Consider the following 25,366-nt stretch of genomic DNA (forward strand, 5'->3'; position numbering starts at 1 on the left):
AGAAGAAGAAGAAGTACTGTCCCTGGAACCACGTTATACCTCTTTCCTGACGCCAATGCATGAAAGAGGCTTTGCGCTCTGTCAGTTGTACCCGTAAAATTGCAAAGGTGGATTACAATTAATTCCCAAGTGATCAGACACACCACAGAACGATTTTCCTGGACATAGGTGAGTCCCTTGTAATGATTAGTTGGAGCTGTGTTCGATTTAATTTACATTTGCTGGCATGTCTGGGCCTAGTTTTGGCTAGGCATGTCTGGGCCTAGTAGTAGTGCGTCAGCAGCACACTAGCTAGCGGGTCGTCGTTTTTGACTTGAAAAGGAAGCGTTCACTGTTTAATTGATCTTGTTCGCTATGTATACCCTTTACCAATTCACAGTGCGAGAAATATGTGAAGCAAATGGTTAGTTTACTTGCTAACTAGTTTGTGAATTAACTAATCGACAACCTTACCCCGCCAATAATGGATGGTCGTTCCCAGAGCCATATATTTATAGCCAGCTACATTTACGTCATTTAGCAGACGCTCTTATCCAGAGCGACTTACATTATTATTTTTTTCATACCCAGTGTTGGAATCGAACCCACAACCCTGGCGTTGCAAACGCCATGCTCTATCAACTGAGCTACATCCCTGCCGGCCATTCCCTCCCCTACCCTGGACGACGCTGGGCCAATTGCGCGCCGCCCCATGGGTCTCCCGGTCACGGCCGGCTACGACAGAGCCTGAATTCTTACACCAGATAATGTGATTTAACCAATGATTTTTGGTATCCATTACTGGGAGTTACAGGTTTGCCGATACAAAACTTCGCCAGAGATTTGTTCAATTAACCTGGTATTTCTCTACTATCTTAATTCTCGATTCGCCCAAAGATTTTTCTAAAATGTCCAGTTGCAGATGGTGCGTTTGAATTTATAAAATGCTCCGTTAATAAAATAAATTAATGCTCCATGAAGTAATCCAACAATGTGTAAAGCGCCATATTGTCTATTTCAAATCTTCTCCAAAGATTGTCTATTATTGACAAGATAGTCAAGTGACCGCACTAACAATGGAAATGCATATCCTCAAAGATGGAAGGCATACGGGAGGAGGAGAGTTCAGGTGGGACCATTCTAGCCAATGAGAAGGCAGATACGTGTGTGTTCAAGGCCATCTCCATTTAAAAGTATTGAATTTTCTTCATTGGCTGATTTGAGCCCCTCATAGGAATCCCCAACCAGTTGACTACTTTAAAATGGCGGAAGCCCGCAATTGAAGTGTCCATTCTAAAACGGGTTATATCCATGATGAGTCCTTGATCACGTTGAGGGAGGAGGTCAGAGACCTGGCTGTGTGGTGCCAGGATAACAACCTCTCCCACAACGTGATCAAGACAAAGGAGATGATTGTAGACTACAGGAAAAAGAGGACCGCGCATGCCCCCATTCTCATCGATGGAGGTGTAGTGGAGCAGGTTGAGAGCTTCAAGTTCCTTGGTGTCCACAGCACCAACAAACTATCATGGTCCAAACACACAAAGACAGTCGTGAAGAGGGCACAACAAAGCCTATTCCCCCTCAGGAGACTGAAAAGATTTGGCATGGGTCCTCAGATCCTCAAAGTTATACAGCTGCACCATCGAGAGCATCCTGACTGGTTGCATCACTGCCTGGTATGGCAACTGCTCGGCCTCCGACCGCAAGGCACTACAGAGGGTAGTGCGTACGGCCCAGTACATCACTGGTGCCAAGCTTCCTGCCATCCAGGACCTCTATACTAGGCGGTGTCACAGGAAGGCCCTAAAAATGGTCAAAGAATCCAGCCACCGTAGTCATAGACTGTTCTCTCTGCTACCGCACGGCAAGCGATACCGGAGCACCAAGTCTAGGTCCAAAAGGCTTCTTAACAGTTTTTACCCCTAAGCCATACCACTGCTGAACAGCTAATCAAATGGCTACCTGGACTATTTGCATTGTTTCCCCCCCACTCCCTCTTTTACGCTGCTGCTGCTACTCTCTGTTTATCTATGCATAGTCACTTTAACTCTACCTACATGTACATATGACCTCAATTACCTTGACTAACCTGTGCCCCCGCACATTGACTCTGTATACCCGTACCCCCTGTATATAGCCTCGCTGCTGTTATTTTACTGCTGCTCTTTCATTATTTGTTTTATTTTTTAGTTATCTATTTTTTACTTTAACACTTATTTTTTTAAACTGCATTGTTGCTTAAGGGCTTGTAAGTAAGCATTTCACTGTAAGGTCTACACTTGTTGTGTTCAGCGTATGTGACAAATATAATTTCATTTGATGTGTCCTCTGTCTCTGTTAGTGTTGTCACGATACCAGATTTTTGACTTCGATACCAGGTTTAGTATCATGATACTCGATACCAAAACAATACTTGATGAAAAGAGAAAAAAAAACTGTTGGGAGGTTCTCATCTGCACTGTTCAACCAATCCAGTAAATGTGGAGGAGGTGTTAATATGGAGTGTCGCCTTGTTAACGTACAAAAGCAGAAGTCGCATCACAGGCTCTCGTTCCATTTCCCCTGAAAACCGGAACATCTGGTTGTTGGGGACTCGTTAGAGGCTAGCTCCCCATTTAACATTACATGGGGAATATTAAAAAATTACTATAAAACTGAATGTATAGACTGAGCATTATGATGCATTTACATGACACTACAACATTCTGAAGGAGCGATGTAACCTCATTACATTACATGGGGAATATTTAAACAATGCTATATAACTATGTTTAGAATTATATTCTAAAAGTTGGCCTACCTCTAAATATATGGCTCTGTTCTTGCGCTATCATATGCTTTTCTGCTTACTGGTAGCTAACGTTAGTGTTAGCATGCTAGCTTGTCAGCCATTATACAACGTTTGTCATATAGCTAGCTAGCCGCTCTGACCACAATAAGATTGGTATCAGCTATTTTGCCAGGGAGGATATGCTGTCTTTTTGGTTATACGACTTGTACATCAATAAAACATCGCTTGCGAGCTAGCTTACGTTAACTAGCTGTTGTTTTTCACTGGGCAAGTGTTAGCTAAACTGCTAGCTAACTAGCTATTAGTCTTGTGCCATAAAATACTGACTTTAACATCTACTGGCCAGCAATCTAGCTTGCTAGCTGCATCATTTCAATAATGATGTGGGGTATTTCCACATATTTTTCTGGTTCAACTGGTACGTGTATTTAGCTTCTAGCTAGCTAAGCTTGCTATGTACTTTAGACAAACAACACTTTCCATCAATGTTGAGTTAGCTAATAGTATTGCATGCAGTAGACTGTCATTTAGATGTACATGCGAAAAGAGTAGTCTTTCCAGTTGCATGTTGGCCTACATCTGACACATGGAATTTGTACAGATAAATACAGTATGTGGTCAGGGAAGTGGATTGTAGAATAGTAAAAAAAAATATATACAGCTGTGGAAAAAATTAAGAGACCACTGCAAATTGTTCTTAAATCAGCATCTCTACATGTATGACAGCCATTCCATTCCAGTTTCTGATGAATTCTTACACAGGCACACCTCATTCTACTGAATGAGGTACTGATTAGGTGATCACCTGAACCAAATCCTATTTAACGAGGAAAAGTATAAAAACCAGTGCTGTGGTCATCACTATCCTCTTGCAATAGGACCAGTTTGATGGCATAAACAGTGCTAAAGGTACCTCAAAAGTAATATTAATCCAAAAATAACTATTGACCATGCCAAAAGAGTTGAAAAGGAAAGTTTTGAGTGAGGAAAATAAGGGTTCAATTCTGGCTTTACTGGCAGAGGGATACAGTGAGCGTCAGGTTGCTTCCATCCTTAAAATGTCAAAGACTGCGGTTCATAAGAACAAGGTCAAGCAGCAGACATTGGGACAACAAAGCTACAGACCGGCAGAGGACGAAAACGACTCTCTACTGACCGGGATGACCGCCAACTCATTCGAATGTCACTCAGCAACCGTAGGATGACATCAAGTGACCTACAAAAAGAATGGCAAACGGCAGCTGGGGTGAAGTGCACGGCGAGGACGGTTCGAAACAGGCTCCTAGGGGCATGGCTGAAGTTGTGCAAAGCTAGAAAAAAGCCCTTCATCAATGAGAAGCAAAGAAGAGCCAGGCTGAGGTTTGCAAAAGACCATAAGGATTGGACCGTAGAGAACTGGAGTAAATTAATCTGCTCTGATGAGTCCAATTTTCAGCTTTGCCCAACACCTGTTCGTCTAATGGTTAGACGGAGACCTGGAGAGGCCTACAAGCCACAGTGTCTCGCACCCACTGTGAAATTTGGTGGAGGAACGGTGATGATCTGGGGGTGCTTCAGCAAGGCTGGAATCGGGCTGATTTGTCTTTGTGAAGGACGCATGAATCAAGCCACGTACAAGGTTGTCCTGGAAGAAAACTTGCTTCCTTTTGCTCTGACATTGTTCCCCAACTCTGAGGATTGGTTTTTCCAGCAGGACAATGCACCATGCCACACAGCCAGGTCAATCAAGGTGTGGATGGAGGACCACCAGATCAAGACCCTGTCATGGCCAGCCCAATCTCCAGACCTGAAACCCATTGAAAACTTCTGGAATGTGATCAAGAGGAAGATGGATGGTCACAAGCCATCAAACAAAGCCGAGCTGCTTGAATTTTTGCGCCAGGAGTGGCATGAAGTCACCAAACATCAATGTGAAAGACTGGTGGAGAGCATGCCAAGACGCATGAAAGCTGTGATTGAAAATCAGGGTTATTCCACCAAATATTGATTTCTTAACTCTTCCTAAGTTAAAACATTAGTATTGTGTTGTTTAAAAATGAACATGAACTTATTTTCATTGCATTATTCGAGGTCTGACAACACTGCATATTTTTTATTTTGACCAGTTGTCATTTTCTGCAAATAAATGCTCTAAATGACTTTTTTATTTGGAATTTGGGAGAAATGTTGTCAGTAGTTTATAGAATAAAAGAAAAATGTTAATTTTACCCAAATATATATATATATATATATATATATATATATATATATATATATATATATATATATATATATATATATATATATAGTAAAACCAGAGAAACTGATAATTTTGCAGTGGTTTTCCAGAGCTGTATATATGTATGTAATTTCATGTTGCTCCTTCGCACCAGATGTTTGCGCCTCATTAAAAGATATCATGATTCCACAGTTTGACGGCGGCCTTCAGCAATGTCACGTTTCTTTGCCACCGGGTCCGACAGCGAGTCGGAGGAGTCCTCGTCAGCTGACGAGATCACCCCTAAAGCACCCGGAACTACTTTCACCAAACAGTCAGTACTACTTTCTCTCGCCGTAACCTCAGTCACACTAACTTTTGTTTCTGCAGCTCTCTCACTTTTCCACATTTGGTCCTTGTAGGTCATTGCTACTTAGTGACGATGAGGAGGACACCAAGAGAGTGGTGCGCAGTGCCAAGGACAAGAGGTAGGTCATTTACTCTACTCCATGATCCAAAGAACCATCTCCTTAGCCTTGTCCCTGATCTGGTTGGGCTGTATAGCCAACTCCTTTGGTAGTTGTCATGCCGTTTGGCTAACAACGATCATAGGAGTTGGCAATACAGCAAAGGCATAACTGATCTGGGACCAGGCTACCACCTATAGGAGTTGGCTGCACAGCGTAAACATATCTGGGACCAGACTAACATCCCCCGACTGTCTGAGGCAGTCCAGTATGTGTTGTTAGTATGCCTTCCCTGGACTATGCCATCTAACCCATTCTTATGTCCCAGGTTTGAGGAGCTGACTAACCTGATCAAGACGATCCGCAACGCAATGAAGATCCGAGACATGTCCAAGTGTCTGGAGGACTTTGAGCAGCTCTGTCGAGCGTTCCTCAAAAGCAAGACTATAGTGGACAAGGAAGGGGTGCCCCCCTTCTACATCCGTCTTCTGGCCGACCTGGAAGACTATTTGAATCAGGTAAACCTTCACAGTTCACACTGTTTCTGCATGTGAAACTGCTCGACTGTCAGCCCTGTGACATCTTGGGACTATAAGGTTCTATCTGTGCAATGCATAGTTCTGAGATGTTGAGCATCAGTTTTCACATCCCAGATCTCAGAGTTGTTTTGTAGTGGATTTTTCTTTCATAACCCATTAAGGGTCTCGCCTTAAAGGTACATAGGGCTGTGGCGGTCACGAAATTTCGTCAGCCGGTGATTGTCAAGCAAATAACTGTCAGTCTCACGGTAATTGATGTTAATTAACATGAACACATTTAGCATCTCCTGGCTTCCACACACAGCCTACAAGCCACTGATGCAGACCTTTGGAACATCTACATTTATAAAAGTATAATAAATCCATGTAACATAGCTTACACCATTTATTTAATTTAGACAGGTCTAAAAAAGCATGTAGTCTATTTCAGAAGAACAGAATAGCCTACTCTGTCCTTATGTTAGGTCCTGATCTGGCTATGCTAAATGTGATTTATGAAGACGCACTCCTACCTCTATCCTAAACACGATGATGTTTAATGTTTTCCTACAGCTTTGGGAGGACAAAGAAGGCAAGAAGAAGATGAACAAGAACAACGCCAAAGCCCTCAGCACCCTGCGGCAGAAGATCCGCAAGTACAACCGGGATTACGAGACAGAAATCACCAGCTATAAGGAGGTGAGGCTTTTCACTATGACAACAAAGGATGGTAGATTCTTAGGAATCTCTTTCAAAAACGGTGCAAATAACATTTACCAATAAGGAACGCACATATGAAACTACATTTGAAGAATCCACATATTCATTATGGCAAAAGAAATTGAACATTCAGTGCCTTCAGAAAGTATTCACACACCTTGATTTCTTCCATATCTTGTGTTACAGCCTGAATAAAAAATTGATTGCGTATGAAAATGTATGCACTCACTAACTGTAAGTCGCTCTGGATAAGAGCGTCTGCTAAATGACTCAAATGTAAATTTAAGTTACGATTTTTTTTGTTACTGGCCTACACACAATACCCCATAATGTCAAAGTGGAATTATGTTTTTCGAAAATGTTTCAAATGAATGAAAAGCTGAAATGTCTTGAGTCTAAGTATTCAACCCATTTTGTTATGGCAAGCCTACATAAGTTCCGTAGTAATAATGTGCTTAACAAGTCACAGAGTAAGTTGCATGGACTCACTGTGTGCAATAATAGTGTTTAACATGGTTTTTTGAATGACTACCTCAGCCCTGTACCCCACACATACAATTATCTGTAAGGTCCCTCAGTCGAGCAGTGAATTTCAAACACTGATTCAACCACAAATACCAGGGAGGTTTTCCAATGCCTTGCGAAGAAGGGCACCTATTGGTAGATGGGTAAAAAGAAGCAGACATTGAATATCCCTTTGAGCATGGTGAAGTTATTAATTACACTTTGGATGGTGTATCAATACACCCAGTCACTACAAAGATACAGGCGTCCTTCCTAACTCAGTTGCCAGAGAGGAAGGAAACCGCTCAGGGATTTCACAATGAGGCCAATGGTGATTTTAGTATAATGGCTGTGATAGGAGAGTACTGAGGATGGATCAACAACATTGTAGTTTTACTACACAAGACTAACCTAATGCACAGAGTGAAAAGAAGGAAGGCTGTACAGAATAAAAAATATTCCAAAACAGGAAACAAGGCACTAAAGCAATACTGGAAAAAAAGGCAAAGCAAGTAACTTTTTGTCCTGTTGTGTTTGGGGCAAATCCAATACAACACATTACTGTGTACCACTCTCCATATTTTCAAGCATAGTGGTGGCTGCATCATGTTATGGGTATGCTTGTAATCGTTAAGGACTGTGGAGTTTCAGGATAAAAATAAATAAACGGAATGGAGCTAAGCACAGGCAAAATCTGGTTGTCTGCTTTCCAGATGAATTGACCTTTCAGCAGGACAATAACCTAAAATACAAGGCCAAATCTACGCTGGAGTTGCTTACCAAAAAGACGGTGAATGTTCCTGAGTGGCCGAGTTAGATTTTCAAGCAGATTTAAGTAAAAACTATGGCAAGACCTGAAAAATGGTTGTCTAGTAATCATCAACAACCAATTTGACAGAGCTTGAAGAATTCTGAAAAAAATAATTGGCAAATGATGCATAATCCAGGTGTGGAAAGCTCTTAGAGACTTACCCAGAAAGACTCATAGCTGTGATCGCTGCCAAAGGTGATTCTAACATCTATTGACTCAAGGGGTTGAATACTTATCTGATCAAGATGTTTTTTTCTCCTCCTTTTTGTAATTGTTAGAATTTTTCTTTGTAGGTTGTTGTCCAAAAAATGACAATGAAGTCCATTTTAGGCCCTCTTTGTAACAACAAAATGGGGAAATATTCAAGGGGAGTGAACACTTTCTGAAGGCACTATTCCAAAGCCCAAATCACACAGGGAGAGTTTGAGTTTTTTTAGCGTGCTTATGCTGGAAATCGAATGCATGGGAGCGAATGAGAGAACAGATGTGCCGGGAGCGTCAACGGTGTCACAAGCATATAGAGCGTCAAGCTAGGAAGCAAGTCTATTGTTCTTGTCTACGCGGAGCAATGCGGGTCAAATTTGATTATAAATAGTCCGTACAGTTGTGGTAAAAAGTTTTGAGAATGACACAAGTATTGGTCTTCACAAAGTTCGCCGCTTCAGTGTTATGAGATTTTTGTCAGATGTTACTATGGTATACTGAAGTATAATTACAAGCATTCCATAAGTGTCAAAGGCTTTTATTGACAATTACATTAAGTTTATGCAAAGAGTCTTTTTCAAGACCTCTGCAATCCGCCCCGGCATGCTGTCAATGAACTTCTGGGCCACATCCTGACTGATGGCAGCCCATTCTTGCATAATCAATGCTTGGAGTTTGTCAGAATTTTTGGGTTTTTGTTTGTCCACCCGCCTCTTGAGGATTGACCACAAGTTCTCAATGGGATTAAGGTCTGGGGAGTTTCCTGGCCATGGACCCAAAATGTCGATGTTTTGTTCCCCGAGCCACTTAGTTATCACTTTTGCCTTATGGCAAGGTGCTCCATCATGCTGGAAAAGGCATTGGTTGTCACCAATCTGTTCTTGGATGGTTGGGAGAAGTTGCTCTCGGAGGATGTGTTGGTACCATTCTTTATTCATGGCTGTGTTCTTGGGCAAAATTGTGAGTGAGCCCACTCCCTTAGTTAAGAAGCAACCCCACACATGAATGGTCTCAGGATGCTTTACTGTTGGCATGACACAGGACTGATGGTAGCGCTCACCTTGTCTTCTCTGGACAAGGTGTTGTCCGGATGCCCCAAACAATCGGAAAGGGGATTCATCAGAGAAAATGACTTTACCCCAGTCCAATCCCTGTACCTTTTGCAGAATATCAGTCTGTCCCTGATGTTTTTCCTGGAGAGAAGTGGCATCTTTGCTGCCCTTCTTGACACCAGGCCATCCTCCAAAAGTATTCGCCTCACTGTGCGTGCAGATGCACTCACAGCTGCCTGCTGCCATTCCTGAGCAAGCTCTGCACTGGTGGTGCCCCGATCCCGCAGCTGAATCAACTTTAGGAGACGGTCCTGGCGCTTGCTGGACTTTCTTGGGCGCCCTGATGCCTTCTTCACAACAATTGAACCTCTCTCCTTGAAGTTCTTGATGATCCGATAAATGGTTGATTTAGGTGCAATCTTACTAGCAGCAATATCCTTGCCTGTGAAGCCCTTTTTATGTAAAGCAATGATGACCTTACGTGTTTCCTTGCAGGTAACCATGGTTAACAGAGGAAGAACAATGATTTCAAGCACCACCCTCCTTTTAAAGCTTCCAGTCTGTTATTCTAACTCAATCAGCATGACCGAGTGATCTCCAGCCTTGTCCTCGTCAACACTCACCTGTGTTAAGGAGAGAATCACTGACATGATGTCAGCTGGTCCTTTTGTGGCAGGGCTGAAATGCAGTGGAAATGTTTTTTGGGGATAAAGTTCATTTTCATGGCAAAGAGGGACTTTGCAATTCATCTGATCACTCTTCATGACATTCTGGAGTATATGCAAATTGCCATTATCAAAACTGAGGCAGCAGACTTTGTGAAAATTAGTATTTGTGTCATTCTCAAAACTTTTGACCACGACTGTAGTCCACCGCACACCCAAAACCGATAAGTGAAGGTGCTGGAGGCAAAACTAAAAAAACAGGAAAAACTTAGGGTGTCGATTTACTGAGTGACATGCTAATCAATTCAAATTACGAGTGGAATCTTACTCTGTGGCTATGGAAGCTAGTGGAAACCGAGAGGGAGCGAGCCTGCGACAGTGTATTAGATGGGAAAATCTCTAATCAAAGTAAATGTTCTATCACATTAGCAATATTTATTTTTGGGAAGCCGAATTGATTCTGCGTTCGGGCATATCAAGTTTTAAATGTGAAAACTGTTTATAAGATGCATGTGTACTTTCAGATTTTCCGAACTCTTTCCCTTGTTTTAATCAGTTGCGTTGCTGGCGCTTTGAAGTCCAGAATGCAGGGGGATGGTTCTAGATGGTGATTGACTGAGAGATCAGCCAAATTTAAACCGCCGGCCGTTTTCGCTGATCCTGCCATTAACCTATGCGGAGTCGGCAGAAAACACTAACATCTGTTTTTTTGGGATACAGCATTTTCAACCTAACTTCCATTTCCACTGAAAGACTGAAGTGGGAACTCCGCTCAGGTGTCTTTCTACGCCTGCTATGTTAGGTTACCTGCCATAGACTCCCATAGTTCCATTCTGAGGCGCTGTGAAACCAGACTGTTTGACAGAGACAGAAGGTGGATGAGATTAATCTCCACCTGACTGACCGAAAGCTCCGGTACTATTAAAATACATTTAGTATCTGACTGGAAGTGTGCAGAGTTTTTCCAGTTTTACCTCTGGAATTGTGAAATGTATAGTTGGTGTCTATTTAATGTTACATTTAACTGCAAGCCAACGTTTTGTATAGGCTTGTGCTTATGAAAAACGGCATGACTGCAACGACATTCTAGTACATTTATAAACTGGATTGTGTTTCAGAATTATATCAGGTTGTCAATGTAATTTCTTGACAGTATCATCGTTGTTGCTTACAACCGAATTGATTTGATACAGTTCAAACAAAGTGCATGGTTAGTGGTTCAAATGAATCAAATGTGGTTGTGGTTTAGAGATTGAGTGGATCGTTTGTAGAAAGGGAATTTGAAGAATTGCTATGATCGTCCATACTTTGCTAGGTAAAGTTGTATGGTTAAAAACATATGTTGGGCTGTAGGCTATGGTTTATCTGACAAATAGGCTACCTATTTGAAATCAATGCAGTAGCCTACCTGTGATTTCGATCATGGGCATATAGCCTAGAATACGACTGGTAAACTTGTATGAGGTTGCTCCGATTTTCAAGAGAATATAGCTGTTTTTATAATGGCTTTTCATGACAATTATGCTGGCGTACACTACGCAGTCTGGGAATTAACTCTTGCACGCATAAATTCACTCCGACGTCCCCCTTGTGATTTCGACTTAATAATGAACCTTTCCCAAGACACTCCGAGCCAGGGTGAGATGCTTGGTTCCTACTAATGGCAATCTTACTTTTCTCGCTCTCATTCAGAACCCAATGGCGTCAGCGGATGAGGAGGAGGAGAAGGATGAGGTTGAATCAGGTGAGTTTCTTACCACACCTTTTCATTACACCTCGAGCTATGCCTACAGTAAATGCCAGTAATGGAAGACTCAAGTCTGCTTTTGTCATTTGGGTGCTAGCCCATAGTAAAGTAAGTAGCCTTGTCCAAGCCAGAACCGACCATAGGGCAGGAGACTACCTCCTGTTTTGGTATAATGAGACGGCTTGATGTACTAGTACACCCCCTGGATGCTAATCTATTGCAGGGCTTCTGTTCTGCTGGAGGCTAGGCGAACTGAACGAGTGTGCTCACATACTCTCTTAAAAGACATTCTCTTGAGAAATGAGAGAAAAGCGGCCATAGTACTGTTTGCCCATTTAGAGAAGCTGTAGCCAGTATACATTTCCTCGAAATAGTCAGAATTAATTTAAGATAACTCAAGAAATCTGTCATTTAATTTTGAAGTTTTTGTCGAGGAGATATTAGTCGCGCAATTTTACATCTTAAGATGTTGTTTGCAATATTTGTCAATACATTTTTTTACATTAAAACGAGGCGTGTCTCGTTGAACGACAATACTTTACTAAAGAACCCCTACTGTTGACCAATCACCAACGAAGGGGTGTAGACTTCGGCTACTGACTTCGGCTTGCCAAAACGAACAACAATGTCACAAAATGTTGTCATAATATATTCACGACTGCTTCCGAACTGTTTCGGCTGGGAAGCATGCGGACACCTTTACCCCCAATCATCTCCTTAATGCTGAGTGCCAAGCAGAGAGGCATTGGGCCCATTTTTAGAGTGGTATGATTTGACTGGGGATCAAATCCCCAACTTTACAGTCACAGGGCGCCATTGATACATTAATTCTATGGACTATCCACTGTTTTTTAACTGCTGTTTTCTTTCTAATCACCTTGGTGTCTGTAGGGTCGTCGTCAGATAGTGACGAAGAGCCGGGAGCTGCCAAGAGCTTCCTGAAGAAGAAACCAGCTGCCGAGGCGGCAGCACCACCGCCGGACGCCAGCAAGTTCCTGAAGACAGCAGCGGTAAGATGGAGGATGCCCTCAGTGGCTCTATTGCAGTGCGCAGTTATTGGCAAGCACAATCGCTTGAAAATTAAGTAAGCCAGAAATGTGACATTTCTCTGTTTTGGCTGAGGGGGCTGCCTAATCAGAAAGCACTATCATTTCTCCCTACCAAGCCAGTCAATCTTTGTTATTGTCCACCATCACTTTAATCTAACATGTGTGTATTGTGTAATGACTGTGTACATTGTCGTCTTCTACAGGACAAGGAAGCTTCCAGCAGCAGTGATGAGGATGACGAAGACTGGGACTCGGACACTGCGGAAAGCGGCAGCGGTAGTGAAGATGAAGAGGGCAAGAATGCCTCAATGGCCCAAATCTTCCTCAAGAAGTCAGTCCCTTTCCCTGTCCTTTTTACAACATCATCCTTTTTACCTCACGCGTTAGGACAGAATGATTGTGGATTGAGTCTATCACTGCCTGTGTAGCCGAACATTGCTCTACTTCTAAACATCCTGCCTCTTACTTTAATTCAGGAGCTCTCACTCTGTATGTAAAACTATACTCTAGAGCAGGGGTCGGCAACAGATGCCCTGCGGGCCAAATTCAGGCCCATGATTTCATTTGGCCCCTCAGTTTTCTTAGTTAAGAAAAATAAATTAGGTTCTGGCCCCCCGACCTTCTGTTCCGGGAAGAAATCAGCCGACAACAGAATCTAGTTGCCTACCCCTGCTCTAGAGACGCGTGTCTCTGACCTCAGATCAGTTTTAGACACTGTCTGACAAAGTATTTACAACATCCCATTCTGTCTCGCCAGGCCCGGTAGCGAGGCCGAGCGACACACCAGCGAGAAGAAAAAGGAGGATAGGAAGAAGAGACACAAGCGGAAGGAGCGCCTGGAGGAAGAGGCAGAGGAAGAGGCCCAAGAGGAGGGTGAAGGCGAATGGGAGAAGGTGAAGGGAGGAGTGCCCCTCGTTAAGGTGGGTAATCAAGTCATGTCATGACAATACAAAGAGTATCCTCACTACACTTATCTATATATATGGTTCATGTTCATTAGGCACCAAATGTAAGAAAACTGATTGAAACGTGGAGGGACCACTTGGACTTTACCAACAAGAAACGCTAATTTTTGTTTTCCATTGCAAAACGTTTTAAAGCATTTTCTGTTGCGTGTCCAAATGAACACGACCCAATGGTCCTATAGACTTGGGCCCGGAGTCATAACGCGTCTGAGTAAAAGTGCTGCTAATTTAGGATCAGTTCTGCCTTTTCGATTGTAATGAATAGACGGGGGACCTGATCCTAGATTAGCACTCCTACTCTGAGACGCTTTGTTAATACAGACCCAAACCTGCCAGAGGATGTGTTTGGTGTGCTAATTGCTTCTCCCGACAGGAGAAGCTTCAGATGTTTGCCAAGGGAACAGAGATCAACACAACAGTTGTGGTAAAGAAACTCAATGAGATTCTGCAGGCCCGTGGAAAGAAGGGAACAGACAGGTACAACTCATTTGACCACATTTACATAAATGCTCTGTCCCCCCCCAAAAAATGGGGTTTCTTTTGCGACCAGACAAAAACTCCATTGAGTAAAAGCCCTAGCCGATATGACACCAACGCCTGAAAAGACCCAAAACTAACCTAACACTGTCCCTACACCCCTTGTTCTCTCTACCTTCTGCTCTGTTCAGAGCTGCCCAGATCGAGCTTCTCCACGCTCTGGCCAACATCTCCAACGAGAACAACCTGGGTGAGGGCATCCTGGTCAAGATCAAGTTCAACATCATCGCCTCCCTGTACGACTACAACCCCAACCTGGCTGCCTTCATGAAGGTCAGACTCACTGCTGTTAAATGATAATTTGTTAAATGCTTAATTGTTAATTTACTAATTGCCAAATGCTAAAACCTTCCTGCCTCCTCCATGGATGTGTGGCTATGCTAACCGGATAGAAAGACTTTCCGTCGTTGTCTGAAAGGGTTGAGCCTGAGCGACCTTAATTCCGCCAACTCTATGAAATGGAGAAAATCTGCAATCCTACAATAATGGCGATTCCATCCCTTTTAATAATACCCCAATAGTAGTTCAAGTTGTACTTTGTCCATTTTTTAAAATGTCTTCTCAGAATCACGTTTATTCACCAAGTACATTTACAAGTAATTTGTCCTGGCGTAATGGTGCTGACAACCATAAACTCCCGTGTCCAGCCCAGATTCTCCTGTATCCGTCCCTGAGCGTGGCCCCAATTCCCACTAATATTCTCCACATCCCCTTTACATGTTCCGCACCACCCCTCTCCCAGGCTGACATGTGGAAGACCTGTCTGGACTGCATTGACGAGCTGCTGGACATCCTCTTTAACAACAACAACATATTTATCGGCGAGAACATCGCCGAGGACAGTGAGAACCTGGCCATCGCCGACTCTCAGGTAATTCTCTCACAGAAAACTCTTAAAGTGAATGTTTGGTTGATTGAATTTCTTACAGTGAATTATTGATTGGTTGGTTGAATTTATTTGAACTACTCCAAACAAGAAGTTCCCTCACAGGAAAATAAAGCTCTAATATAATTTTAAAATGAATAAATACGTATACAATCAAGAACAAGCATTATGTACGTTAGAAAAACCTATCAAATATAACAATCTTTTACTTATTTCCATATTGGTCCTTTTGGCAAGAATAGGCAGGCTTGGCAAGAATGACAATACACTTCATGTGATAGGTTACAGTTTACAGTAGAAGTAGATTGTCCAGCTAAAGTCAGTTTCTCCATTTTCCTCAGCCATTCAGGGTGCGCGGCTGCATTCTGACCTTGGTGGAGAGGATGGACGAGGAATTCACCAAGATCATGCAGAACACTGACCCCCACTCTCAAGGTGAGGCCCTCCCATAGTGTATGTGCCATTTTGGATCCACATCCCCATTTTCACATTATAGAGGTCACTTGTGCGTTTGCCAAGGACAAAACTAAATTGATACTCAATCACTATAGACACATATGAAGTAAAATGATTTATAGAGTAGACAGCAATAGAATTCCTATGAAAACCTGTACCATGTACCCTTAACACATTGGGATCACTTTTTCAGCTACGAAAACCCATACCCATAATTAGTGTGTTTCCTTACCACTGCGTTTTGATCTGATATCTCTTTCACACTCACTTTCAATCTTACATGATCATATTCAATCACTCACTCTCCATATCTCCCCCAGAGTACGTGGACAACCTGAAGGACGAGGGGCGTGTGTGCGGCATCATCGACCGCCTGCTGGGCTACCTGGAGACCAAGGGCAGCACGGAGGAGGTGTGCCGCGTCTACCTACGCCGCATCATGCACACCTACTACAAGTTTGACTACAAGGCTCACCGACGCGCCCTGGGCCTCCAGGGAGAGACCAAGGTAAGAAAACTGACAGAGACCCCAACATAGACATAAAATGACTTCCTTGTTATGGGTACACTAAATATGGCAGCCGGTCCACACATAGAACTTGAATGGGAATGTCTGTTTTGGTAATTCTATTTCAATGGACCCCAAGGCTGCATCTCAATTGTAAAAAATGACTTCCTCGTCTCCTCTTTCTCGTTTGAAATTGCAGGATAGGAGAGGTGTAAGCAATATGGCGGATACTCACTAGGAATTTGTGTAGAACTTATCAGACTATTGAGGGCCCCCTAAATAGTCAATTGAATGCTTTTCCCGACTATGAATACTTTCCCAAGTGTTAATTGGATACAAAATAATTATTATCCATGAGCTAATGTCATAACCCAACCTTGTACTCAGCTCACATTGAGTTCCTCTCCACCTTTGTCTCTCTACCTCCTTCCTAGTCTGAGCAGGATGCGGAGGAGAGCGAGGGTGAGGACAGTGCTTTCATCATGGACCGCCTGTGCAAGTTCATCTACGCCAAGGACCGCACGGACCGCATCCGCACGTGCGCCATCCTGTGCCACATTTACCACCACGCGCTGCACTCGCGTTGGTACCAAGCCCGTGACCTGATGCTCATGAGCCACCTGCAGGATAATATTCAGCACGCCGACCCACCTGTACAGGTATGAACACGTGAGTGTAGGGGCACACACACACACACACACAACACAGGGCAGCAGCCAAGATGTTCATACAAGCCTGCTGGGCAACATCTGCAGTGGTGTAAAATACTCAGGTAAAAATACTTGAAAGTACTACTTCAGTAGGTTTTTTGGGGGGTATCTGTACTTTACTTTACAATTTTATAATTTTGCCAACTTTTATTTTTACTTCACTACATTCCTTGCTCCCAAGGATAAACCAGACTTGTGGAGGTCTACAATTTTTTTCTGAGGTCTTGGCTGATTTCTTTTGATTTTCCCATGATGTCAAGCAAAGAGGCACTGAGTTTGAAGTTAGGCCTTGAAATACATCCACAGGTACACCTCCAATTGACTCAAATGATGTCAATTAGTGTATCAGAAGCTTCTAAAGCCATGACATCATTTTCTGGAATTTTCCAAGCTGTTTAAAGGCACAGTCAACTTAGTGTATGTAAACTTCTGACCCACTGGAATTGTGATACAGTGAATTATAAGTGAAATAATCTGACTGTGAACAATTGTTGGAAAAATTACTTGTCATGCACAAAGTAGATGTCCTAACCGACTTGCCAAAACTATAGTTTGTTAACAAGAAATTTGTGGAGAGGTTGAAAAACGAGTTTTAATGACTCCAACCTAAGTGTATGTAAACTTCCGACTTCAACTGTGTGAAGTGTGTGTATGTGTAGATATATATATATATATATATATATATATATATATATATATATATATATATATAGATATATAGATATATAGATATCTCCCCACTTCTAAAACTAAAGTTGCGCCCCTGCTAATATCACATAGGCTTTACTTTATTCGGGGCTTATTCACCATCTAAGAAGGTGGAAACTCAACTTACTAAATATAATAAGCTGCTAGTTAGATGAATTACAACTAACAATACATTTAATGTCCTAAAAACTTTGCCACATACTACCCAATGATATCTATATAGGCCTATGCAATGGCCAATAAGCGCTTTGCTCGCGCCGAATCTCAAAGTTAATTTGTTGTAAAAGCGTTGCTAAAACACTCAATATTTAGAGTTCAGAAAATAAACAAATGCATGTAATACCTACATAAAGCTGAGACTCTCCTCAACTGTCTCAACAGTAGTTGCTTTCAAAACCGTTTTTTTCCGCGATTTGCATTTTGAAATGTTGCGCAATCAGAACACATTTTCTCTTTCTGTCTACTCAAAGTGCCCAGGGGGGAGGGAGTGAGTCGCTCCCGCCAGCGAAACGGGCACAGGAGCAGGGCAGACACTTTGATTGCAGGGATCAGGATAAGCCTGCTTGACCAAATCAAGCTTTTAACCACCCCAAAAACAGAAAGCTTTGAGTAAAGTGATCAACTACAATTTGAAGCTCGCACCGATGTGACCAAGAAAACATTGAACTTGCACAACCACGTCAAACAGACTCAAAATCCGACTAAATTATTGCACTCCGAAGCCCTACGCTAAAAAAATTGTGCGTGTGTACACCTACACAGACTGATAGAACTGTGTGTGTGTGACCATGTCTTCCCCCCCTCCAGATCCTGTACAACAGGACCATGGTGCAGCTGGGGATCTGTGCCTTCCGCCAGGGCATGATCAAGGATGCCCACAATGCCCTGCTGGACATCCAGTCGAGTGGCCGCGCCAAGGAGCTGCTGGGCCAGGGCCTGCTCATGAGGAACATGCAGGAGAGGAATGCAGAACAGGAGAAGATCGAGAAGAGGCGACAGGTAAGCTGCGGCTTGGCTAAGCTAAACTCAGCGGTAGAAACCACTGGTAGGCTACAGCTAGGCTAGGCTAAACCCAGCAGAAAATACCACAGATAAGCTAAGGCTGGGATAGGTTGAAGCCAGCAGAACAGTAGTGGATCGAATACACTACAGGTAGGGTTTGGCTAGGCTAGGCTAGGCTAAACCCAGCCGAGCAGGAAACGATTGAAAAGAGACGACTGGTAGACCAATCTCGGCTACACAGGTAGGCTAAACATGTGGGCTAGGCAAAACCTGACCACGTCGGAGTCACAGACCTCTTCTGCGTAGCTTCCGAGCTGTAAAGCCTTTGTCTGGAAAGATGAAATACAGATTTTCACGTTATTAGGCCTAAAGATCTTTTTATTAATAATGATAATATAATATGCCATTTAGCAGCTGCTTTTATCCAAAGCGACTTACAGTCATGTGTGCATACATTTTTCCGTATGGGTGGTCCCGGGGATCGAACCCACTACCCTGGCGTTACAAGCGCCGTGCTCTACCAATTGAGCTACCGAGGACCAGAGTCTGTTATACTAGTCTGTTTTGACTATTGTACAGTTTTACACTGATACACTACACTGACTGGGTTTGGTTTACGACGTGACAATGTTGTCCATCTTGTTCCAGGTGCCCTTCCACATGCACATCAACCTGGAGCTGCTGGAGTGCGTGTACCTGGTGTCTGCCATGCTGCTGGAGATCCCCTACATGGCGGCCCACGAGTTTGACGCCCGCCGCAGGATGATCAGCAAGCAGTTTCACCACCAGCTGAGGGTGGGCGAGAGACAGCCCCTTCTTGGTACGTGCAGTAGACAGTGGTGACAAGGCAGGGTTGTGTTCAATAGGCACCAAATGGAAGAAAACATACTGAAATGGAGAGGGACTATTCTGGAACTGTCCAAAAAGAAACTCTCATTTCGGTTTTAGAAAATTGCGTGCCCTAATGAACACTAGTTTAGGACCAAAAGGTGGGTGGGCACAAGTAACTCATACCTAGAAAAGAGACTGACAGACAGGACTTAAGTAAGACATAGGGGTGAAAACTGTCGTTTTATTCTGATTGGCCTTCAAAATATCCAGTAATCCTGAGATGTCAACACACAATGTACATTTAGGGATGTTGCGGTGACCGTAATACCGCCACACCGGCAGTCATGACCGCAGTCAAATTTCACATGACCGTTGAGTCACGGTAATCTCCTCTTATGCACTTGACATGCGTTGGCAGTACTCAACTCGCTAACGACCATCAGGTCCTAATGGCCTGGTACTCAGGGCTCTATTGTCCCTCTAACCATCAGGTCCTAATGGCCTGGTACTCAGGGCTCTATTGTCCCTCTAACCATCAGGTCCTAATGGCCTGGTACTCAGGGCTCTATTGTCCCTCTAACCACTGTGACATCAATGCAAATGCAATCGAAAATCTCATCAAACACTTTAAAACTGTATCTTGCTTTTAAAACTCACCGTTAGGCTACATTTTTGGACCTCGCTGTGATGGTCATACTGCAAACACTGTAATCTGGTAGGCCTATAGTGCACTTGATTTGCTCTCCGGGTCCGCCGGTAAGGCAGAGTTTGTACCTTCAGACGCATGAAATGGTTCAAAATCAGAACACTTTGCCTACCTGGCGCACAGGGCAGTTGAATCTGGTGCACCTACCGCGCGATCGACCGGTTGGTGACCACTAGTTGGTACATTGATTGTGCAAGGCGGCTTACAGAGGTGTCTTACAATTATAGTGTATTTGATTTAGACTAGCCTAGTAATGGGGCTTTTTTTTTTGTGTATATATAATTTAATAGGCTGGCTCACCACCGTGCGTTTCCATCTCCTCCTCCTCTCTCTCCTTCATTCCTTTCTTGTGTGTGCAGAGATGGGGGCTGTCAACAGTTTTATCAAATATGTTTTGTTGTGAAACGTTCCCAAACAGATTTCACTTGGTTTACCAAATTAAGCACTGGGTAGCTGCAGGAACATGATTGGAGAGCCCATGGCCTAAAGAGTTTGGGCAGAATATCACCTGTCGTGCAGCGAGTGGCTGCATGCTCCTCAAACAGGGTTGATGCGTGAAGTGAAATAAGTGTTCTTATAAGCCCAGATATTTCTAAATACAATCCCGTGTGAAAGTATAATTTTTTATTTTATTTTTTAATGATTGCCACTAAAAAGAGGAGGATCCCACCTGCTACTAAGCTATATTTATTTCTCAGTTGCTCTACTATAAAATCGGAGTTACTCCGGCTTAAAATGAACTGCGGGAAAGCGGCCTCCATTCGCTATTCGAGTGCATACGGATGACATGTATTTTTTCCCCTGCCCATTTGATAATGGGCTATTCCAACTCAAATACATTTGACATATTAGTAAAGACAAGATTTCATTGAGAATAGTCTTAATGGGTGAAAATATGATCACTTGATGAGAGAACACCGTGTGCAGCCTGAGGCAAGGAACAGAGCACAATCTTTTTTTGCAGCTTTTTAAAATAGTCAATAGCCTATAGTCTCATCATGCAGCCCATATGTTTTGATTTCTAAGACATTCTAAGGTTTGCATAATTCACAACTAAATTTGCCAAATAACTCAATCTAGCGTATAGGACCTGTTTCAAATGATCACTTTTACGCTCAACATGAGCACTTCATATGCACACTCGCTCCGGAATGGGAAAAGGGTATGTTGTATTTTATACTGCTAAGTTCAGTTATATTCTTACTATAAAAGCATGTAGAATAAAATAATGGCACTGGACTTATAAGCATATCTTGTTTGCTAAATAAACTAGCCTACAGCCTATGGCATGGCACATAGCCAGATAACATACAGTAAGCAGACTCCTGTTCGGTTCTTCTGAAATACATTTTCTTCATATCATAATGTTTATTTAGACCTGCCTAAAATAAATAATGGATGTATTGTTATGGTGTACAGTAGCAGTCAAAAGTTTGGACACAACTACTCATTCAAGGGTTTTTCTTAATTTTTACTATTTTTTTTTACATTGTAGAATAATAGTGAAGACATAAACTATGAAATAATACATATGGAATCATGTAGTGACCAAAAAAGTGTTAAACAAATCAAAATATTCTTCAAATAGCCACCCTTTGCCTTGATGACATCTTTGCACACTCTTGGCATTCTCTCAACCAGCTAATGAGGTAGTCACCTGGAATGCATTTCAATTAACAGGTGTGCCATCTTAAAAGTTAATTTGTGGAATTTATTTCCTCTTAATGCGTTTGAGCCAATCAGTTGTGTTGTGACAAGGTAGGGGGGCTATACAGAAGATGGTAAAATACCAATTCCATATTATGGCAAGAACAGCTCAAATAAGCAAATAAAATTGTACAAATAAAGTAAAACCCTTGAATGAGACGCACATCAGCAGCTTGTATGTGTAATATTGTGAAAGTTATGATGATGCCCTCTTAGTGTAAGAGCTGTTTGAAAAGGCCCCCAGAAATTTCAGTCTGTTTTGGTGGGATGGAGTTTTGGCCTGCCTGTTGACATCCCCAGGCAGAAAGAGTTCTAAACCTCTCTGCCAATAACGACTCGTTTTCAGTTTTCCCCTCCCTACTCAGACCACTCCCAGACAATCCTAGCAAAATTCTTGATTGAGAAATTGCTCTTTTCTAAGAAGCTATTTAAAAAGTATATTTTTGACCATTTTAATAGACAAGGGTGCTTAATGGTTACTCAGAAATGATTGGATATTGAGATAAAAATGGCTGCATTTGACCTTTTTTGTACAGCTAATACAGACAAGTACCAATACAGACACTACAATGGACATACAAACACTAAACAAATCCATCCTTCTTCGTGCCCCCTCCAGGTCCCCCAGAGAGCATGCGCGAGCACGTGGTGGCGGCCAGCAAGTCCATGAAGATGGGCGACTGGCGCACCTGCCACTCATTCATCATCAACGAGAAGATGAACAGCAAGGTGTGGGATCTGTTCCCTGAGACACAGTGTGTACGAGAGATGCTCGTCAGGTGAGTGTTTCGAGAATTGACGATGAATAAGGTCTGCATCAACCCCCTCTTGTGCAACTGTCCCTAGTTTTATCAGTAGTCGTATTTCAGTAGGCAGTATCAACCAATCGCAGCCTGGAATGGTTAAATAAAATGAATTCAATCAAGATTGTCAAATGAAAATAAAACACTACCTTTTTAGAAGCTTTCTTTTGAAAAATTAAGTTTCACACTCTATTACTCACAGTAATTGGTTATTTCATGACTGAACTAACGTTTCGGCATCACAGTGCCTCCTTCAGAGGTAGCGTTCCTGTAACGTTTCCTGATTGTTTGTGGTTGCAGGAAGATCCAGGAGGAGTCTCTGAGGACGTACCTGTTCACCTACAGCAGCGTTTATGACTCCATCAGGTAATAACTTTTACAACTATTAGAGGTGGTTTCTCAGTTACAGAATACGCCTAGTCTTGGACTAAAAAGCACATTCAGTGGATATTCTTAACTGCTGTATCCTGGTCCCCATGCTAGTTTGTTGCAAGTCAGATTTTTAAACATGTCTTTTTGGAACTCCACTGCGAAATACTTCACTAGTTTCCATCTAGACCAGGGTTGGGCGACATTACGAAAGCATTGTCTATCAACGATGATTGACAGCAATCGTCAATGGTGACGACATTGTGATATGACAACGATGTTTTAGCCCAGTGGTATTCAAAGTCGGGGTCGCGAACCCAGGGAATTGCAGAAATTAAGATGACATATTATTGTATGGGATAATATACAAACGTTTTTGAGAAGGGTAACAAAAATACAATTTGAGTAAATGTATTCATTGGACTCTTCATTTTGATAAGAGATTAACATTTAATGAATTGAAGGATATTTGTTGTTGTGAAAATGAAAAATCTAAACTATTAAAGGTTGCGTCATTAGATTTGGGGTTCGGTCCCCAGAAATTCTGGCGAATAAATTGGGTCCCTGCTGAAAAAGGTTAAATACCACTGGTTTAGCCGATTTGAACTTGACTGGCGCAGAGCAGTAAAAAACGGAATGCAGGCCAAAAGGAGCATGACTTTCTCCCGATCAAACAAATGTAACTGAGTTCCATCTGTTATTTGAATAACCTAAAAACTTAAGGTAACCAGAGCGCTAATAATGAGAGAGAACAAACAATATCAATAGACTATAGAAAAATGGAATTACAAGTTTAATCAAGTTAAAGCTTTTTAAGAAATAAATGATTTATGCTGCTGGGAAAATCCCTCCATGCAAGGTTGAAAACCAAATGGCCAATAGCCTATCCTCTTACTAGGCCTATCATAAAAGGTTTAAGACAACTTTATGAACAGTAGCTTATTTCCCAAATATTCTAGCCTACACAGGTGTTGTGGCTTTCAAAAAGAACAAGAATGAAAGTCTATATCCTAGGCATAGGCTATTCTCAATCACCGCTTTATGGGAGAGAGAACAACAGGGTCGATTAGCATTGTATATCACAATGTTTTATGGGTACATAATCACAATAGGACAAAGGTTTACATCACCCTCTAACAAACCCAAGCAAGACTACTTTGCTGTCAAACTAATGTGAGAAGACTGGGTTTCTGAGGCTACCATTTGGTTATACAGCACAAAATGATCTGGGACCAGCCTACATCTACTGTGCCTCATCATATAATTGGCTTGCCTGGTTAAAGAATGGAAAAATAACATGAATACATTTCTCCTTCCCCTCTCTTTGACTCAGTATGGAGACGCTGAATGAAATGTTTGAGCTGGAGCTGCCCACGGTGCACAGCATCATCAGCAAGATGATCATCAATGAGGAGCTCATGGTAACACTCACGGCATCAATGATCTCACAGGGATGTGTGGTGTCATGTGTAGACCGCCACAGCCCCATTTGACTTAATTAAGCTAGATATGATTGTATGAATATGAAGGTGTAATATGTTAATGTCTGTGTTTGTCTGAATGGCTTTCTCCTGTGCGTATCTCTGTCTGTCCATGTGTCATCTGTGTCTCCCCTCCCCCAGGCATCTCTGGACCAGCCCACCCAGACTGTGGTGATGCACCGCACAGAGCCCACCTCCCTGCAGAACATGGCCCTGCAGCTGGCCGAGAAGCTGGGCGGCCTGGTGGAGAACAATGAGCGTATCTTTGACCTCAAGCAGGGCGTCTACGGCGGCTACTTCAACAGAGGTTAGTGGGGCAGCCCCATAGAATACATGCCAACCTGCACGCATTTTGTGTATCATGCACACAATTTGAGGTCAAAGTACGCTGGTACGAAAAACAACCCAGAAATATGCCAAAATAGGCTTCTAGTTATCACGTTGTTTTTGACTCAAATGTTTGAAGTTGGAGCCAATCAGAGGACTTGGGCATGGTGAAAAAATCTCTAGCTCTCCAACCCGCCCCCGTAGTCATAGTAGTTTCCTCTCTCAAGCTGGATGGCAGCACCCCACTTTGTCTGATACCACTGATGTGTGAGGAAAAAGGGTAGGGAAAATGGAGAACGAACTGTTTGCCAAATACATGTTCCAAAATTGTATGCGTTAGTCAAGCACATATCCACTATTATTTCGTAGTTGGGTCCTTAGCTAAGGCGTCATTATGACAAAGGTAGATAGCTACAGCGTTTAGTCAACTAAGCCAGAACACGTTCTTGCCCACACATTCTTTGATCTCCGCAACGGTAATGGGCGCGAGCACATTGACTAGCAAGGAAACGTGCAGTGTTGCGATTAGTTCAGTGTGCGTCGCTGCGCGGATGGAAACAGACATGGCAGACAGGGCTGTTCCGCAAAGGTACGTTAGGCCTAATAATCTTTAGTCTGTTAATTCATCAGTTTTGATCTGTCCTCTTGATATAGCTGTATGTC

The 25,366-nt window shown here is 42.7% G+C and overlaps 1 protein-coding gene across 2 annotated transcripts in view; it reads left to right on the forward strand.

Annotated features, from left to right (window-relative positions):
* eif3c (eukaryotic translation initiation factor 3, subunit C) overlaps positions 1 to 25,366 on the forward strand; it is a 32,146-nt gene continuing 6,780 nt past the window's right edge. For both annotated transcript variants that reach the window (XM_084141783.1, XM_084141784.1), the window contains exons 1-21: positions 1 to 168; positions 5,184 to 5,304; positions 5,393 to 5,458; positions 5,766 to 5,955; positions 6,529 to 6,654; positions 11,604 to 11,655; positions 12,550 to 12,668; positions 12,911 to 13,038; positions 13,465 to 13,627; positions 14,058 to 14,149; positions 14,341 to 14,482; positions 14,952 to 15,080; positions 15,437 to 15,530; positions 15,872 to 16,059; positions 16,494 to 16,718; positions 18,285 to 18,476; positions 19,128 to 19,299; positions 22,343 to 22,502; positions 22,827 to 22,892; positions 24,229 to 24,316; positions 24,518 to 24,683. In XM_084141783.1, coding sequence (XP_083997909.1) covers positions 5,204 to 5,304; positions 5,393 to 5,458; positions 5,766 to 5,955; positions 6,529 to 6,654; positions 11,604 to 11,655; positions 12,550 to 12,668; positions 12,911 to 13,038; positions 13,465 to 13,627; positions 14,058 to 14,149; positions 14,341 to 14,482; positions 14,952 to 15,080; positions 15,437 to 15,530; positions 15,872 to 16,059; positions 16,494 to 16,718; positions 18,285 to 18,476; positions 19,128 to 19,299; positions 22,343 to 22,502; positions 22,827 to 22,892; positions 24,229 to 24,316; positions 24,518 to 24,683 — 2,659 coding nt within the window. In that variant the 5' untranslated portion in view covers positions 1 to 168; positions 5,184 to 5,203. The remainder of the gene's footprint in view (positions 169 to 5,183; positions 5,305 to 5,392; positions 5,459 to 5,765; positions 5,956 to 6,528; positions 6,655 to 11,603; positions 11,656 to 12,549; positions 12,669 to 12,910; positions 13,039 to 13,464; positions 13,628 to 14,057; positions 14,150 to 14,340; positions 14,483 to 14,951; positions 15,081 to 15,436; positions 15,531 to 15,871; positions 16,060 to 16,493; positions 16,719 to 18,284; positions 18,477 to 19,127; positions 19,300 to 22,342; positions 22,503 to 22,826; positions 22,893 to 24,228; positions 24,317 to 24,517; positions 24,684 to 25,366) is intronic.

Source organism: Coregonus lavaretus (assembly GCF_964263955.1).
Source record: "Coregonus lavaretus genome assembly, chromosome: 25".
NCBI lineage: Eukaryota > Metazoa > Chordata > Actinopteri > Salmoniformes > Salmonidae > Coregonus > Coregonus lavaretus.